Below are 18,092 nucleotides of genomic sequence, written 5' to 3' on the forward strand. Positions count from 1 at the left end.
AGCAAAACTGCTATTCCGCAGGCCACATCCACCCACCCTCTGCTTCCAGCTCTCCCCGCTTGCACCGTGAGGGCCTCTGAGGTCTGCAGCACACCCTGACCTCCAATTCCTTGGGCACATTCTCCTGGACAAGCGTGTGGGCTTTTTACACTGCCAAACGCCATTCTGACACATCCCGACTTACGCCTCTCTCTGCCGCAGAGAGAGAAAGCACATAATATGGTCCTGATCGGCGTGGGCGTGGAGGCCACACAGAGCTGGCTTTGAATCCCAACTCACCGGGATTTAGATCCCATTCTCTTCCAACTGGCTGCATGTAGACTAGGAAGAGCACTACACCTCCCACAAATGTCAAAGTGCCAGTGCTTGGCACGCGCTAAACGCCAAACCACATTCGCTACGGTTCGCATCACTGTGACACCTGGAGCAAGGCTGGAAGCATGGCGAGGACAGGGACCCAAGGTTACACTTCTGGGCGCAGGACTAGACCCATGGGGGACTTGGAATTGAACTGAAGATACAGACTTGAAGTTGACAGGGGAGGAAATGCTGTAGGGAGGTGGGCACAGCACCTTGACCATGGTCCGTCTGTGCCGGATGAAGGTGTGAAGGCCCAGCCACCGCAACTTCATGCAGAGTTCAAACACGACCACCATCAGGGCAAACAGCTCCAGGGTCGCGTGGACCTGCAGCCAAAGGGTGTGAAGGAGATGTGGCTTCCCCAGCGCCTGCCCTCCCCCAGCAGCGAGCACACCTGCCCGCCTTTTCCTCTGAGGCTGGAGACAGTGGGCGGGGACTGCTAATCAGGTATGCTGCCCACCTGGGGGCCAAAGCGGGCTGCGGGTTCTGAGGCAATCCGAAGGCGCCCCTCCCTGGAATTTACGAGGGAGCAGAATCCCAGGGAGACCGGGGAGGTGCCTTCAGTCGGGCGGGGACCGCGGGCAAGACTCGTGAACCTGCTGCCCCCGGGCCCTCCCTGTTTGAAATCCGTGTGGGGTCCGCCCTTCCAGGACGTTCCCTCTCAGTCTTGAGTTACCCTGCCCCCAGAGAGCCGTGGCTCCCAGCCATCCGGACACTCACGTAAATGCCCAGCCGGAGCGCGGGCACGGCCGGAGCCTCGCACAGGGAGAGCAGCAGCAGGAGCAGGGCCGCGGACAGCTCCATCAGGTAGAAGAGGTGGTTATGAGCAAAGAGGTAGGCCGCCAGCGCTTTGGCATTCTTGGGGTGGGTGAAGAACTTGTCATTATTCTCACCTTCCTGAAAGAGCAAGGGTCACGTGGGCGAACGCGCCTGGAGACGATAGGGCGGCCAGGATGCGCGGTGGGCGGGGAGGGGGGAGGGCCCTTGGCAGGTGGGAGGAGATTCAGGCCAGAGTCGGGAGATGATGGAGAATCGAAAGTGTGATTTTCGTAGAACCGCACACCAGTCAAGTCTCACCCTGGCCCGCTGATGGGGCTCCAAAGACTTGCTTCTTCCCAAAACTACTCAGAGGAATCAAAGAATAAAAAATCCAAGAGATCGAAGAGAAGCGGGCACATCTGGTCCCCTCTGAGGCCAAAATTTCACTCTCACGTGTGTCTGCGGGATGTTAAGTGCTTGAGGTCGGGGGGTGGGATCTGGGGTAAACTAACAACAGCTGAGTCCTGGCTCCCCCCTCCTCCCTGGGTAACACTGAGAATGTTCCTTCACCTTTACAACCATCAACACTCGTACTCACTCCCCGGGTTCCTGCAAGACACTTAGGACAGCATCTGGCACAAAGGAAGCTCCCCGCCAGAGGTTACCTGTTATTATTATTTTAAGTCATAGTAACACTGAGGGGAAAGTGTGAGGGTACCTTTATCACGCTCCTTCTTTACTCAGCTTTCCCCATCCTACTTAATTTACTCCATTTCCACCTAATTTCCTAACCGCTTGATGCCTTCACCCCAACAGTAATGAGACAGCAGCTGACCCCCAGCGAGTGCCCTCCAGGCCTGGCACCATGCTCAGCCCCACCCCCCACCCCCACCCCCACCCCCACCGCTGAGCCCTCGACACTCCTCTCACTCCTGACAATCTCCCTTCCAGGCAGGTGCTTCTATTTCTTCTCATTTGACAGCAATAAGGAAATCCAGGCACAAAGAGCTTCAGTAACACCTGAGCTCATAGAGCCAGACAGCCGGATTCCAGCGGCCCTGCTCTATTCTTGACCTCCTGCTGATGATGTAGAAAGCAAACGACGGAGCGGACCACGAACGGTCCACTTGGGAATACAAGCAGATAACCCTCCTGCTTAGGATCGGCCTTCCGGGGGAGGTAGGGGATCTTCACTGCCTCCCCAGGGTTGGTGGGCACGCGGATAAGTTAGGGAGGTCCCGCCTCTTCCGCTTCATCACCTCAGTACCCCATCCAACAGCCGACACAGAGAGAGTACTTATTGGCTCATGCTTTACAAGCATCACCTTGCCTCAGTGCTTCTCAACTGGGGGCAATGTTGACCACCTGCCCTCCCCTGACTCTGCCCCGGCCTGGAGACTTGTTTAGTTGTCCCACCTGGGGGGTGCTGCTGGCATCTAGAGGGTAAATTCCAGGGATGCACTAAACCTCCTAAAATGCACAGGACAGCCCCTCACAACAAAGAGTTATCCGGTCCCAAATGTCAGTGGTGCTGAGTCGGGAGAATCTCTCATTCACTCCTAGCACAAACACTCAGAACAGAGGCTCTTCCCCTTGGCTCCAATCCCTAGAGGAGGAAAGGGGCAGAGCCAGAAGGGATGCCCAGAGCCCTTCTGAAAGCATTCCGGCTGTCCTGGAATGCAGTCCGACCTTCAACTATTCCAACTATTCGACTCTTCTGAGATGAGGCCACACTCAACCATCCTCACAAACCCTTATTCTGGGGAAGGTGAAACTAACACACGCTCGGTGATTCCTGCAGAGGTTGCAAAGCCAGGCCAATGGGAAGAAGTGTCTCTGGGCCCAGAGGTGGCACATGGTGCCGTGGAAACAGCTCTGGCTGGTGGGCTCCTGTACTAGCCCGAGGTGGCTTCAGCTCGCCAAGCCTGTTTCAGAGAATTGGGAAGGCAAGAGATATTGTCAAGTCCTCAGCTGGCACGGTGCCTGGTGCACACAGTAGGCATTTAATAGGTGTTTGGTAGGATGAAGCACTCCTGCAAGAGGTCATTCTCCAGGCCCCTGCCCAGCCCGAGGACTGCCCAGTAGCTGGGAGGCAGGGAGCTCTGACCTTGCCTGTGGTTTGCAAGGGGAACTTCAAGTGAGTCACTTCCTTGAAGCCGGCTACATCCCTATCCTCATTATCAAAAAATAAAGACAAACCACAGACTCAACAGGGCAGGGAACAAACATCCTGGCAGTCACACGGAGGGCAAGCTGGACAAGTCCTGTGATCTGTGCCAGGCTGTGGTTTTCACCAGCACCGCCATGGCCACAGGGGACACACATGGCCTGGGAAGCTTCTGGTTTGGATTTCTAAAAAAATGCAATTCTTGGGTAATTTCTTCCAACAAGTAGCCAGGGATGAAGGTCTGGCTAGAGGAAACCACTAACATGGGGGACTCGGATCTGACGGCTAGGACTTGAAATTGCCACAGAGGAGATGGAGGATGGGGCCTCCCCGAGCAAGGATGGAGTGAAATACGACCCGAGTCACTGGATTCTGACCCAGACACTGGCCTTGTTTCCTAGCTGCTGATCACGAGCTAGAAGATTCATGATTAGGAAAAATAAGAAGGCAGGCCAGTTGTATGTGACTTCCAGGTCTTTGCTTTCTGCTCCCTGGGGCAGAAGTCCACACAGAAAACTAGGACTGTCTTGGAGGCAACAGGAGCACCGAGCACACAGCTCCTGAGGGTGAGTTAACAGGTAAAATCTGGGAAGAGAGGAAACCGCAGGCACCAGATAGCCTCAAAGCAGCGAGCGGCCAATTACCCAAGCACACCAGCAACCTGCTTCAGGGGCCGTGCTGCAGCTCCCCTGCAAGCACGAAAACAACCACCAGACACCCGCGAAAGCCATCCTCCAGAAACAGCCACGAACTACCGTCCATGGGGATCCGAGTTTTGCTTTTAGTTTTAATTTTACAAAACGATGCATTTTTTGTAAAATAATTCAAATAATACACAGAATTATAAGGTAGTAAAAATTCCATCAGCCAAAAATAATCACCTTTAAAAAACAATAATAATAATCATCACCTTTAATATTTAGATAAATAACTTTACAGATGTGAATGGGTATATGTGCACAGATACAGACACACATTATATAAAACTATATAATTTATATATAAAAATCATCACATGATACCTTCTGTTCTGTAACCTCTTTTCGCACAAAGACATGGCCCATTTTCAAGTGAATACATGGGGTCAGGTACAGAAATGAGGCAACCACGTAGAGAAGAAAGAACATCATTTGGAGGCTGGATGGACACGGTTTAAATCCAACCTTGGTAATTTACTAGCTGGATGGCTTTGGACTCATTTAGCCCCTGGGAGTCTCAGGTGTATGAACTGGGAGATGATTAAACTGCTTGGTAGGGTTGTTACAAAGATCAGCAAGTACCCAGTTAAACTATATATAATTCGTTTGCGTTTTTGGGGGGGGGGGTTGTTTTTTTTTGCCGTACCACGCAGCATGTGGGATCTTAGTTCCCCAACCAGGGGTTGAACCCGTGGCCCCTGCAGTGGAAGCAGGGAGTCTTAACCACTGGACTGCCAGGGAAGCTCCATTTGCATTACTTTTTAAATTCCACATATAAGTGATATCATATAATATTTGTCTTTCTCTGTCTGACTTACTTCACTTAGTATAATATTCTCTAGGTCCATCCATGCTGCTGCAAATGGCAACATTTCATTCTTTTTTATGTCTGAGTAACATTCTACAGTGTATATATACACCACATCTTAAACCAATTGTCTGCTGACGGGTACTTGGGTTGTTTCCATGTCTTGGCTATTGTAAATAATGCTGCTATGAACATCAGGGTGCATGTATCTTTTCAAATTAGGGTTTTTGTCTTTTCTGGATATATACCCAGGAGTGGGACTGCTGGACCATATTGTAGCTCTATTTTTAGTTCTTTTTGGAAACCTCCACACTATTTTCCATAGTGGCTGCATCAATTTACGTTCCCACCAACAGTGTAGGAGGGTTCCCTTTTCTCCACACCCTCTGCAGCATTTATTATTTGTAGACTTTTTGATGATAGCCACTTTTATTACTAATGTTCTCACCTGCTTAAGGAAAGAAGGAATTACCAAGCAGCTATTCTAATTGCATATTCCGACCCATCCCACCCTCTTGTCTAGCACCTATTCAACTTTGGAGAAGGTGACAGTGCACAGGGGGACCCTGCCACATCAACTGGCATGCCCAAGCTTCCTAAAATTTCCCTAAAACATTTCTATTGCCTTAACCTGAATCAAAATACATTTCTTGAGGAGTACAGCCATAAAATGCGAGAAACACACAGACACCCGAACAACTATCAAATAAGTATCTGAATTTCATTAAATCTTTTTAAAAAATAGCAAAGCAAATACAAGGGAGAGCTGCTTCAAAGAAAAAAAGATTAGGGGAAAACGATCATTCAACTGAATTTAAGAAAAATTCCATTTCCTCACCCAAACCCTTATTCAATGCACAGCTGAAGCTGAAATCTTATAACGACAAAAATGGCAAGATTAAGGTGAAAATGCCATAGACAGTCAGACTGGAAGTTAATAGGCAATATCCCCTTTGGAGAGTATTCGATACTATATAACAAGGGCATTAAAAAGGTTGATTCCTTCTACCCACTGATTCCACTTCTTGGGAGTCTTTCCTAATAAAATAATCCTAGATATTAAAGAGAAAAAGAAATAGCCGTAGGCATAGATTGTCCTCGGATTATAATTTATAATAAGGAAATGCATAATAAGGGTAATACATAATAAGGGAAATATAAAAAGAGAAAATATCCAACCTTATCAGGATAGTTAAGTAAATTAGGACGCACTTACCAGGTAGAATTATAAAGACTTTAAAATTTGTTTACAAGAGTTGTAACATGAGAAAAAAGCTTATGCCACATGCTAGGGAAAAAAAAAAGCAGACTGTACAACTGTAGCTACCACAGGACTTTAAAATTATTTTAGAAGACACATGAAACCTATGTATTATTCTTAAATAATGTTGTCAGTGACTGAGTTAGGTGAATTTTTTTTCACATCGCCTTTGTACCGAAACTTATTGTAATGAGCAGGCATGACTTTTATTAAAAAGTATTCTTTTTCTTTAAAAAAAAAAAACCAAAAACCAAGCATGAAATAGCAAACATGAGAGCAGCAGCAAGTTAAACAGGAAGGGAATAAAGATCTCTAGATTCCCCACACTAAGTCAGCAGTATTAAGTAGATAAAAGAATTCCCTCCCGAGAACCGGCCTCTCAATGTGCCTCTGAGAAGAGGGAGAGGGGCAGGGGAGGCCAAGTGGACAGATTTGGGGAACCTTGGGGGCAGGCAGAGCCACAAACTGGGGGTCCCGAGAACAAGCCCGTTCACATCACTCTTCCGTGTGGGCGCAATCAGGTTGGCTCTCCCAGCCTGATCTTAGGAGATGAGAAGCTCACACACGTAGCACTAAGCCAGAACTGAGTTGCTGGGCACCCAACAGAACCCCGGCTATCCTACTCCACCAACAGGGGCCAAGAATGGCCAGGTCCTGACCGGAAGATACTCACCTGGAGGTAGATTGCTGCCTCTTGATAATTCATCTCCCAGTTGTGTCCAGTGAGGCTGGAGGGGGAACTCTCGCCCCCTGAGCTCAGACTGGGGGTGCAGGAGTCCTGGACGGCATATTTGCCTCCATCTGCATTGCAAGAGGAGATTCACTTACAACCCAGGCTTAAGAGAATAAAGACACCATTCACCAGGAGAAAAGGATGGCAGTCACCTCGTATGCTCACACACATATCCTATTAACTGTAAGTCAACGCACCGTCCCGTGTTCTAATGACAGCAAGAATTAGTATGCCTAGTTAAAAATGTTTTTCTTACATGGATGGACACGAAGGGTATTATGCTTAGTGAAATAAGTCAGACAGAGAAAGACAAATACTGTATGATATCACTTATACGTGGAATCTAAAAAATAAGACAAACTATTGAATATAAACAAAAAAAGCAGACTCAGAAATAAAGAACAAACTAGTGGTTACTAGTGGGGAGAGGGAGGGGGGAGGGGCAAGATAGGATAGGGATTAAGAGATACAAACTACTATGTATAAAATAAATAAGCTACAGGGGTATATTGTGCAGCAGAGGAATATTTTATAATAACTATAAGTGAAGCATAACCTTTAAAAATTGTGTATCACTATGTTATACACCTGAAACTTATATAATATTGTACATCAACCATACCTCAATTTTAAAAAGTTTTTCCTTCTCTTGTTAAGTGAAAAAAGCAAGTACAAAAGAAGCACATGCTGTATGCTATCTTTTGTGTAAGAAAGGGAGAAAACACAGAGATATCTACTTAACAAAAGAAACAGGAAGAACAAATTAGAACTCGATGAAATTGACTGCCTACAACGGATGTAGGGAACAGTGTATAAGTCACTCAGAGAGAGTGATCTTTTTGATTACTTTTGACTTTTGGAAGCGTGTTAATATACTACCTTGTCAAAAAAAATAAAAACAATTGGATTTTTTCCCTGGTGCAGTGTCCTCTGTGGCTTTTCCCTGCTGACATCCATGCCCTTTTCTTCCAGTAACACAGCCCCACCTGCTTTTGAAGAACATCCTCTCCCTACCTTCTGTCCATAGTCTTTGGCTCTGGCCAACTCCACCCCTGGCTCCCAGGCAGATGATCCAGTGCAATGAGATCCCCTCATCCCCCCAGGACAGGCATTGGTTCAGGCAGCGGTGCTGACCCAAGCCCGGCCAATGAGGCCTGAACTTGGAACTTTTCCTGGACCAGTTAGAAAGGAGGGGCTCTTTCCCTGTTGCTGCTGGCGGCTGCCTCTGCCACGACCTGGGGAAAACCTGCCCGAGTCACATCCCTGGGATCAAGCTGTGCCCAAAATCTACCTCGTAGCGTTTCTGAAGTCTGAGCCCACAAATATCCTTTTACACTTAAGCCTGTTTGAGTTGGGCTCGTCATAACACTCAGGTGTCTCCACTGACGTATGCAATGGCACCGAGAAATGACTCTCAGCTTTTTAAATTTATTGGGAAGAAGAGAATCTAGGATGAGAATTTGGTTCCCCTAACCCACATTCCGAATGACCCACCTATGGGAGGATAAAGAATCAAACATTTGTCATGCACAGTGGCAGGGAGCAGATGTGTAAAGCTCTCAACCAAACAGGAAAGCGGAGGAAACTGGCAGGGTTCAAAGGGCTGTTGGGTCACAACCGGTCCTTCTGACTTTGAACTGCTAAGCAAGGGCAGTCAGGTCTGCCCTCTGCGAAGCTCTTCTCTACCGATTTTTAAATACTTTTACTGAGATATATTTGACACACAATAAACTGCACATACTTAAAGTATTCAATTTGATATGCGTTGACATGCATACACACTAGTGAAACCATTACTAAATACAATCAAGGTAATGTATCTGTCACCCTTTCAAGCCCTCCTCCCCATCCATCCATCCTCAGGCAACCGCTGATCTGCTTTCTGTCACTATCAGACGAACCTGCATCTCTTAGAATTTTAGGTAAACAGCATCACAGTATGTACTTTTTTTGTTTGGTTTCTTTCACTCGGCATAATTATTTTTAAATTCTTCCATGTTATATGGTGTATCAGTAGTCCATTCTGTTTTATTGCTGAGTAGTATTCCATTGCATGGATGTACCACAGTTTATCCATTCACATTTAGACTGTGGCCAGGGTTTCGCTATTTCAAATGAAGCTGCTATGAACATTCATGTACAGGGTATGGTATGGACATAGGCTTTCATTTCTTTGGGGTAAATACCTAGGGCTGAAATAGCTAGATCATACATTTAACTTTTTACAAAACTACCAAACTGTTTTCCAAAATGATTGTACCATTCTACATTCCCACTAGCAGTGAATGAGAGTTCCAGGTCCTCCACATCCTCACCAACAATTGACATGCTCAGTTTTTTTAGTCAACTGTTCTAAAAGGTTGTGATGGTACTGCATTGTTTTAATTCCAATGCTTTTACTTTGTGCTTCCTTAGTGACTAATAATGTTGAGCATCTTTCCATATCTTTATTTGCCATTTGTACAACTTAACTGAAGTGTCTCCAAAACTTTCTTTTACCTTTTTCTCTTTTTTTCCTTTTTTTGGGGAAGGTTTTTATTTTATTTTTTAAAAAATTTTAAAAAATTATTTATTTATATATTTATTTATTTATTTATGGCTGTGTTGAGTCTTCGTTGCTGTGTGTGGGCTTTCTCTAGTTGCGGCGAGCAGGGGCTACTCTTCGTTGCGGTGCACAGGCTTCTCATTGCGGTGGCTTCTTGTTGTGGAGCACGGGCTCTAGGCGCACGGACTTCAGTAGTTTATCTGCTTATTTATTAGGTTATTTTCTTCTTTTTGAATTTTGAGAGTTTACATAAATATACAAATATTTATCTCAGATTAATATGTCTACTCCAGTTTTGATTATTTCTTTGAATTAGTGATTAGTGTAGCTTTTTCCATTCTTTTAATCTCTTTGTGTCTTTTTTTTTTTTGGTTGCACCAGGTCTTAGTTGCAGCAGGTGTGCTCCTTAGTTGTGGCATGCAAACTCTTAGTTGCGGCATGCATGTGGGATCTAGTTCCCTAACCAGGGATAGAACCCAGGCCCCCTGCATTGGGAGAACGGAGACTTATCCACTGCACCACCAGGGAGTTCCCTCTTTGTGTCTTTATATTTAAACTTTGTTTCCTGTAGGCAGCATAGAGTTTGGTCTTGCTCCTTTCTCCCAATCTGAAAAACTCTGCCTTTTAATTGGAGTATTTACATTATTTACAATTAAGTAATTACTAATATGATTAGGCTTAAATATATCATCTTGCAATTCATCCCATATTTGTCCCACCTGTTCTTTGTTCTCGTTTTCTGCCATCTTTTGGATGACTGTATATTTTTTTATGGTTCCATTTTATCTCCTTGTTGGCTTATTAGCTACAATGCTTTCTTTTGTTATTCAACAAAACCCCAGGTTGCTCTGGGGTTTATGGTATACATTTTAAATTTATCACGTCTACCTTCAAGAGACCACTTCATGTCTAGTATAAGACTCTTACAGGACTTCCCTGGTGGCGCAGTGGTTTAGATTCCGCCTGCCAATGCACGGGACACAGGTTCAATCCCTGGTCCGGGAAGATCCCACATGCCGCGGGGGAACTAAGCCCGTGTGCCTAGAGCCCGTGCTTCGCGACAAGAGAAGCCACCGTGATGAGAAGCCCGCGCACCGCAACGAAGAGTAGCCCCCGCTCGCCACAACTAGAGAAAGCCCGCGCACTGCAACCAAGACCCAACGCAGCCAAAAATAAATAAAGCATTAAAAAAAAAAAAAAAGACTCTTACAACAGTATAGTTCTTTTTCTCCCCTCCCAACTTTGTGTGTCTGGAAGCGAAGGGACTTCCAGTTCACAAACCTACTCTGGATTGAGCTCCATCGCTAGCATGTGTAACTAGGACAGTCTTTCTGGAAGGGGCTGCACCAATGAAGGATATAAGAAAACTAATGAGTTAACACTACTTGCTCTGTGCTAAGTGCTCCATGCTGATTAACTCACGTAATCCTCACCATCCCATGAGGTACACACTAGCATAAATCCTACTGTACAGGGAGGTTAACAACTTGCCCAAGGTCACACAGCTGCAAAGGGCTGAGCCAGGATTTAACCCCAGGCAGCGCCGCTCCAGAGCAGCTGCATTTAACCACTATGCCATACTCCCACCCTCTAAGAAAGAGAAGTCTGGGGTGAAGGACAGCAGAGAATGGTTTTAAACTAGTGGTAGCAAATACTTATGGATGGCTTATTACGTGTCAAAATCTGTTCTGTGGCAGATTTTTTTTCCCAAAGATAGCCACAGCATTATCCTTCATACTACATGCTCTTCTAGAACCTGCCACCTCCCTACAAAGAGGTAGAGACTATGTCTCCTCCTCTTGAAACCAGGTGAGGCTTTGTGACTGTCTTGACCAACAGAGGATAGAGGAAGTAATGCTTATGACTTCCAAAGCTAAGTCGTAAAAATGCTTCCACCTTTTTCTCTCGGGTCTCTTGCTCTGGGAACGTAGCCACCACGTTGTGAGAGAGGCCCACGGAGGAGCATCAAGGCACCCAGTCCACAGGCCAGCTGAGCTGCCAGGCGGCAGCCAGCACCAACTTGCTGGTCAGTTGAATAAGTCATCTCAAAAACAGATCCCCCAGCCCCAGTCACTGTGGAGCAGAGAAGCTGCCCCTCCCCCAAGCCCTGCCCAAATTGCAGATTCATGAGCAGAATAAATGACATTTTCGTCTTAAGGTGCTGTGTTTGGAGGTGGTTTGTTATATAGCAATAGATAACTGATACATACCTGAGTACTTTCTACCAATCAAGCTATTTAATTCTCATAGCAATCCTATGAAGAAGGTAAATTATTATTCCCACTTCAGACTTGAGGAGATTAAGGTGCAGAAGGGTTAAGTACCTTCCTGAGGTCACGCAGCCAGCGAGGAGAAGGGCTTGGATACCAAACTAGGCTGGTTAGCTTCTAATTGGTAGGCTGCATGCCTCTCAAGGATTGGAAACCCAAAAAGGAGGACAAGGTAGTGCTGAAAGGATTAAAAATACAGCAGTGGTTCCATCCCTCAAATGGCGTAACAGGTAGAAGGCAGGACATCTGGCTGCAATCAGCCCTTGATCATTCTGGTCCTGCTCTACCAATGCCAACATTCCCCAACTCTGATCCCAGCGCCCATTTCGGAAAGAACTAAGCCCTAGGCAGAGACAGGAGAAGGTCAAACCACCTTCCTCCACCCGCTCACATGCACCAGGGAAGCAGGAGCCAAAACGTGACTCCCAAGTAGGAGAAAGATGCCTGCCGGCATCTGGATGGAGCTGGGAGCTTGTGCGCCTGCGCCTGTCCTGCACGACCTTTGCACAGCACGGCAGGAGCCAGCGCCCGGGACACAGCAGTCCTAGGTCGAATAAATAGCGGTGCTGGTGCGGGGTGGGCAGCGACAGGCTGGCACAGATGGCAGCGGACATTAGTGGCATTTTCCCAGCCCGTGCTAGACATAAGCATCTGCAGGAGCCCCTGCCTTGGAGACCCCCGTGTGAGCCTTCCGAGCCCTTCTTCTCGTGCAGGGGTCTCAGCAAATTGATCCAGCTTCTGCCTCCCGCCCGGGCCCATCCTGGTGGGGAGAAGGCACGTGGTCCTCCTCAACTTCTCCCCTTTGCCCCCATCACTTACACCACACACCACTGTGATGGTTGGGGGGGGCGGTGTGGGAACGCTACAGCATCCCACAGTGCAGGCCAGTCCTTGCCACTTCCACTTCATTCACACACTCACACCAATGGCTTTTGCCTGGGAGCAGGTGACCCTTGGTATCTTGAAGGGCCCTGGTTTGGGTGACAGTCTTCTCCCCTGATGCACAAACAACAATTCCATCGAGTCTCTGAAATCCACAAGGACCACTGGGACAGGGAGACAGACCAGCCTTCCGGCTGCCTTGGGAGGACAGCCCTCACGGCTGGAAATCTTTGACATCACCTTTCTTCCCCCACCCCTCATGGCCTATAAGTCGCCAGGTCTGGGAGGGTCTCCTCTCTCTAATCCATCTCCACTCCCCACGTTCACTGGAGCCTCCTGCCTTTCACCTAAAAGTCAGCAACAGCCTTCAGGCTGGTTCTCGCTGCCTGGGCCTTTCCCGGCCACCTGACCGCCGGGGAGTCTTGTTGCAGGATGAAGTCGGTAAAGCATAAATCTGATCGTATCCCTCAGCTGCTTAATAATCTTTCAATGGCTCGCCCTTGGGAAAGACTCAGACTCAGCAAGGGTCTTCAGGATCTGGCTCCCGCTGCATCTCTCTCCATTTCCTGTTCCTTCCCAAACTCCTAACAGACAGGTAGAGATCTTCAGAGGGCAGCTGGTGACTGCCGAGCACTAGGATGCCGGGGCCCTCACGCAACAGCGAGCATCACAGAGACAAAATGTATGCTCTCTAGTCACAGATCACACTTGGTGGCTGGCAGGTGTGAGGAGACATGTTGTGAGGCTACAAAGGGCAGAACAAGGACTTGGGAGGAGATGTCACAGGACGGGCATTTCCGCCAGATCCCAGGAAGGCTTTTCTAACTACAAGAGCTGCCCCTGGGACTTCCCTGGCGGTCGGTCCGGTGGTTAACACTTCACCTTCCAATGCAGGGGGTGCAGATTCAATCCCTGGTCGGGGAGCTAAGACCCCACATGCCTCGTGGGCAAAAAAAACCAAAAACATAAAACAGAAGCAATATTGTAACAAATGCAATAAAAACTTTAAAAATGGTCCACATCGAAAACAAAATCTTAAAAAAAAAAAGAGCTGCCCCCCAAATGCACTGGGCAGAGGGGGCTTTAACTCTGTCATGTCTGATTTATTAAAATTAAGTAAGCACTAAGCTCTGGTGGAGCTGGGTACATATGTACTTGTCATTTTATTCCTCATGTGATCTGTAAGTTAGAAATAATTCTTAATAAAAATATTTTAAAACCAACAATGAATGGCGTTGTTCTACTTGCTTGTTTGATGGGCATCCCCAGGGGCGGAGTGCAGCTCCTAGGTGCTGGGGGCGCTGGGTGGGGACTGGAGGTACCTGGGTAGTCCCTGCCCTCTGGGGGCACCTGTCTGCCGAGGCAGCACGTATGCCATCAACACGGGGCCTCAAGAGGAGGCTTCAACAGAGGGAGGTTCCCCCAGCAAGTGGCGAGTTGGACCAGCTGCCTTTGCGATTCACAGCATCTATGAATTTACAGATACATAAAGACGGTGAGGGGGACAGGCAAGGGGGTGCAGATGGCTTTAAAAATGACTCCCAACTCATGAACCACCCATGGGGCCAGCCATGCCACAACTGGTGCAGAGCCCAGCCGCTTGGATGCTGCTGGTTACCAGAAGCCTTCCACCAACACTGCCTCGCTGCACCGAGAGGGTGACAGGGTCTTTTTTAGCACACACGTCCCTCCCCAACCCTAATTAACCTCAGCCCCACAAATCTATGTAGCCCAAACCTCAGCTTCTGCTGAAATAACAAGCACACTTACAGGGCACATTCTGTGTGCCAGGCTATTCTCAGCACCATATATTTATTTATGTATTTATATAAATTTATATATTTCTATAAATTTCACACTCACAATAACCCTGTGAGGTAGCGACCATTATTGTGCCCATTTTACAGATGAGGCAATGGAAGCCCAGAGAGATCTGTGAACTTGCCCAGGTCTCACACATTTAGAAGGTCAGCAGGTTCTGTGCTGAGAGTCCCCACGCTAAACCACAGAGCAGGGTTCAGCGTGCTCTATGGGCTATGGGGCTTCCCTGCGTGGACTTGAGTACTTTCTGCTGCTCATCTTAGAAACGATGAGTGTCAGGTCTGGGGTCTTAGAAAGGATGATGGTCAGGTCTGGAATGGATCACAGAGACCACTTAATTGAATGCCCGTCCCTTAGAGATGGGAAACTGAGGCCAGGGAGGGGAGGTGCGCCTGTGTAACAGGGCTGATCCATGAGAGAGCCAGCTCTAGCACCCGGGCCTCCTGGCTCCCCGTCTAGAGCTTTCCCCACCACAAACAATGGTCACTCATCCCTCACTAGAGTAATGTGGACAGTGGCGTGACGCCCACTGTCTGCCACTGTGTAATTGCTGGTGCACAGCTGTGACACAAATCAAAGACAGTAAGCCACTGGCCCACTCCTACCCACCTGGGCCAAATCTGCACTTGCTGGGAGAAACAGCGGCCCACTGGTCTCCAGGTAAAAGTTGATGATGCAACTTTCAGGGCATCCCCTGCACAGGGAGTCTGGACAACAAGGTGGTCTGGAGGGCTCTCACACAGCACCCCAGGTCCAGCCCCCTCCTGCGATCAGGGACCAGCCCTCACACCAGCGGTTGTCAGAGACCACGTAAGAATCAACATGTTCGGGGCTTCCCTGGTGGCGCAGTGGTGGGAGTCTGCCTGCCAGTGCAGGGGACACGGGTTCGAGCCCTGGTCTGGGAAGATCCCACATGCCGCGGAGCAACTAGGCCCGTGAGCCACAATTGCTGAGCCTGCGCGTCTGGAGCCTGTGCTCCGCAACAGGAGAGGCCGCGACAGTGAGAGGCCCGCGCACCGCAATGAAGAGTGGCCCCCGCTTGCCGCAACTGGAGAAAGCCCTCACACAGAAACGAAGACCCGACACAGCCATAAATAAACAAATAAATAAATAAAAATTTAAAAAAAAAAAGCAACAGTCTTTAAAGATTATCTTTATAAAAAAAAAAAAAAAAAAAGAATCAACATGTTCGACCTCTGACTTCGGCACCGTACTCGCCCAGAGCAGGGTGGGTGTCTCCAGACGAGCTGGAAAGGCAAGGTCAAGGCGTACCGCAAGGGCCCAGCTGGAGGAGACGGGATGACCTCACGACGGGGCTGTCGGGGAGCTGGCCCTCCGCTGCCTCGTCCAGGAACATGATGGCTGGCCCTCGCCTCTGCATTTACGTCTTTCCTGGGAGGCAGCTGGCCCGGAAACGGGAGGGAAGAAGGAGGAAAAAAAAGATACACAGCAGCGCAGGAGGGTGGGAGCGGCAGTCTTCTGGCTCCCACAGCAAACCAGCTTCTCCGCTCGCAGGAGAAGGGCCAGAGGAAGCTGAGCAGGAACATTCTTGGCGACCAGGAAGATCCCATTCGGCGCCTCTGGGGCAAGTCCCCCCCACCCCAACCCCCAAAGAGAAACACTGTGTTCTGCACTTCGGGTGCCCTGGGCAGAGAACTCTCCTGTGAAACCAGCCTGCAGCCTTTTCAGGCCCGCCGACCTTCGCCACTAAAGATTTATGCCTCACCAACCCCTTAACTGCCCTCCCTGCCTCCTGGCAGTCAGCCCAGGGAGGGGAACATAGAGGAGAAGGAACAGAAAGAAACTGCTGAACTGACAGGCACTGGAATACAGAACAACAATAACAACAGAAGAACGGCCTCCAAGTAGGAGAGAAGTTCCCCACGCAGAGGACAGGATGACCTGTTCGCACAGATGGTAACGCTTCCTCCAAGCTGACGTGACAGGGCCCAGACGCTCCCTGCAACACAGCTGGCTGCTTTGCATGCAGCCTCTGAAACGAGCCTGTGGGGAATCCGAGACCTCCGTGCGCTGGAGCACAGCGTGCAGCGCATCCTGGTGGCACTGGGTAAACAGAAACAGTTTCCATGTGCCGGCTGTAAAGCGGAGCCAGGGAGGAGAGGGCGAGATCGGGCAGGTGAGGAGGGCTTCTGTGACCCACCCCCCCATCCAGCGAGTGCAGGGTCCACTGGGGCTGGGTGAAATCACTGCGGCCTTCCTCTGGGGCCTGGGCAAGAGGTTGCTTTGGATAAAAGGCATATGAGCTCCTCGTGGGAGGTAGTTCTGATCGGAAAGACTGCAAGGCAGTGGCTGTTCTTGGGCAGGTTTATACTGAGGACCCCACCCCATTCAACCCTCCCTCCTTTTCATTCTCTTACACATACACGACCTTATGCATTCACAGACACACACACATCCCGCACATCCTCTTCAAGACAAAACGTAGCCCTGAACACCCCAGTTCGCTCCCAGCTGTGCCCCTCCCAGCCCTTGGTTCACGATCTTGATCCCCAGAGCCTCAGTTTCTTCATCCACTAACCGGGACTGGTGACAACTGTGCACCTGGGCATCTGAGAAACAAATGCGAATACCCACAAAGCACTTGGGGCCCTCCGGACACCAGTGCCCACCAGAATGACAACGAGCAATCACCCAACCGTTTGCCAGCTGTCGCTGAGAGCCCCACTCCATGGGAAAAAGCTTGAAGGGGAGAGGAAAATAAACCAGAGTGACGCTGATGAGTTTTCCAGGCACGGCGTCGCCGCCCTGCTTCTGTGCCGGCTGGCTCTTTAAAGGCCCCCAGATAAAAATCAGGCAAAAGACACTACACCGAAAGAAAGCAGAGCGCACATTTCCTTCTGCTCGAGACTTCTCTGCTGACGACTGATTGCAAGATGGCCTGGGAGGTAGACCCGTGCCATCAACCCACGTTAGGAAAGGCTGTAAACCCAGGCAGAACCCCGGGCAGATAGACTAACCTCCACAAAGGCGAGAGCTGGCGCGCAGCCCTCCCAGTTGAATCGCTGGCCTCAAGCCCAAAACCTGTCCTGCCAAAGGCTTAAGCCAGAGGAGGAAAGGAAAGATGAAAGGCTCACCCAGGCCGGTACTGGGTCAAGCACTGTTCTAGAAGGAGGAGTACTGGTTTGGAAGTAGCGATAACGCCCTGCGCCACCTCCAACTCTGTTTCTGGCCAGCTGACAGGGACGTAAGTGGCCAAATCCAGAGGGATTCCCTGCAGATACACAAGGCCAGCCATGGAAGGGACTTGAACTGGGTAGAAAGTTGAGAGCAGCAGCTATAAACAGAGGAGATGTACGGAAAGTCAGGAGGGGTGAAGATCAGAAACAACAGACTCTTGGGAGGGGCCCGGAAAATAAGCATCTCTTGGTAATTTAGAGTAGCAACTGCTGTCCCAGGGGCCCACCCTCAAACTGGCCACATAGGGAACTCACACCCTGAGGTTGCAAATGTGACCTTGAGAGCAAGTCTCTAGTCTTAATAAATCATGCAGTTATTTGGGGGAGAAAAGGGGAGGGGCAAGTTTTTAAAAGGCTGACCTTCTAGATACAAACAAATATGGTTTCATTTGAGGAGACATTTACTCAGCACCTACTGTATACCAGGCATTGGGTTCGGTGTTGGATTTGAAAAAGTAAAACCATGAACTTTGCCCTCACGGAGTTCACAATCAGGAGGCAAAAGAAGGGATGTGATTCTGGTGCATTAAAGGCACTTGTTAGTTACAACAGCCTAGAAAAGGATGTGAGGACAGCTACCGTCCACGGGGG

The 18,092-nt window shown here is 48.9% G+C and overlaps 1 protein-coding gene across 5 annotated transcripts in view; it reads right to left on the reverse strand.

The window, feature by feature from the left end:
- The window catches only part of TPCN1 (two pore segment channel 1), a 63,836-nt gene that overhangs the window by 26,122 nt on the left and 19,622 nt on the right, over positions 1 to 18,092 (reverse strand). For 4 of the 5 annotated variants that reach the window (XR_014251624.1, XM_082416481.1, XM_082416480.1 and 1 more), the window contains exons 3-5: positions 6,727 to 6,854; positions 1,081 to 1,257; positions 573 to 686 (exon numbers count right to left, since the gene is read on the reverse strand). Coding sequence is in view for 4 of the 5 variants with exons in the window: in XM_082416481.1 (XP_082272607.1) it covers positions 573 to 686; positions 1,081 to 1,257; positions 6,727 to 6,854 (419 nt within the window). In the remaining variant the exon portion in view is untranslated. Of the gene's footprint in view, positions 1 to 572; positions 687 to 1,080; positions 1,258 to 6,726; positions 6,855 to 15,576; positions 16,309 to 18,092 lie in introns of those variants that run through there. The other variant, XM_082416482.1, reaches the window with a different exon arrangement.

Source organism: Balaenoptera physalus (genome assembly GCF_965194825.1).
Source record: "Balaenoptera physalus genome assembly, chromosome: 12".
In the NCBI taxonomy this organism is placed as follows: domain Eukaryota; kingdom Metazoa; phylum Chordata; class Mammalia; order Artiodactyla; family Balaenopteridae; genus Balaenoptera; species Balaenoptera physalus.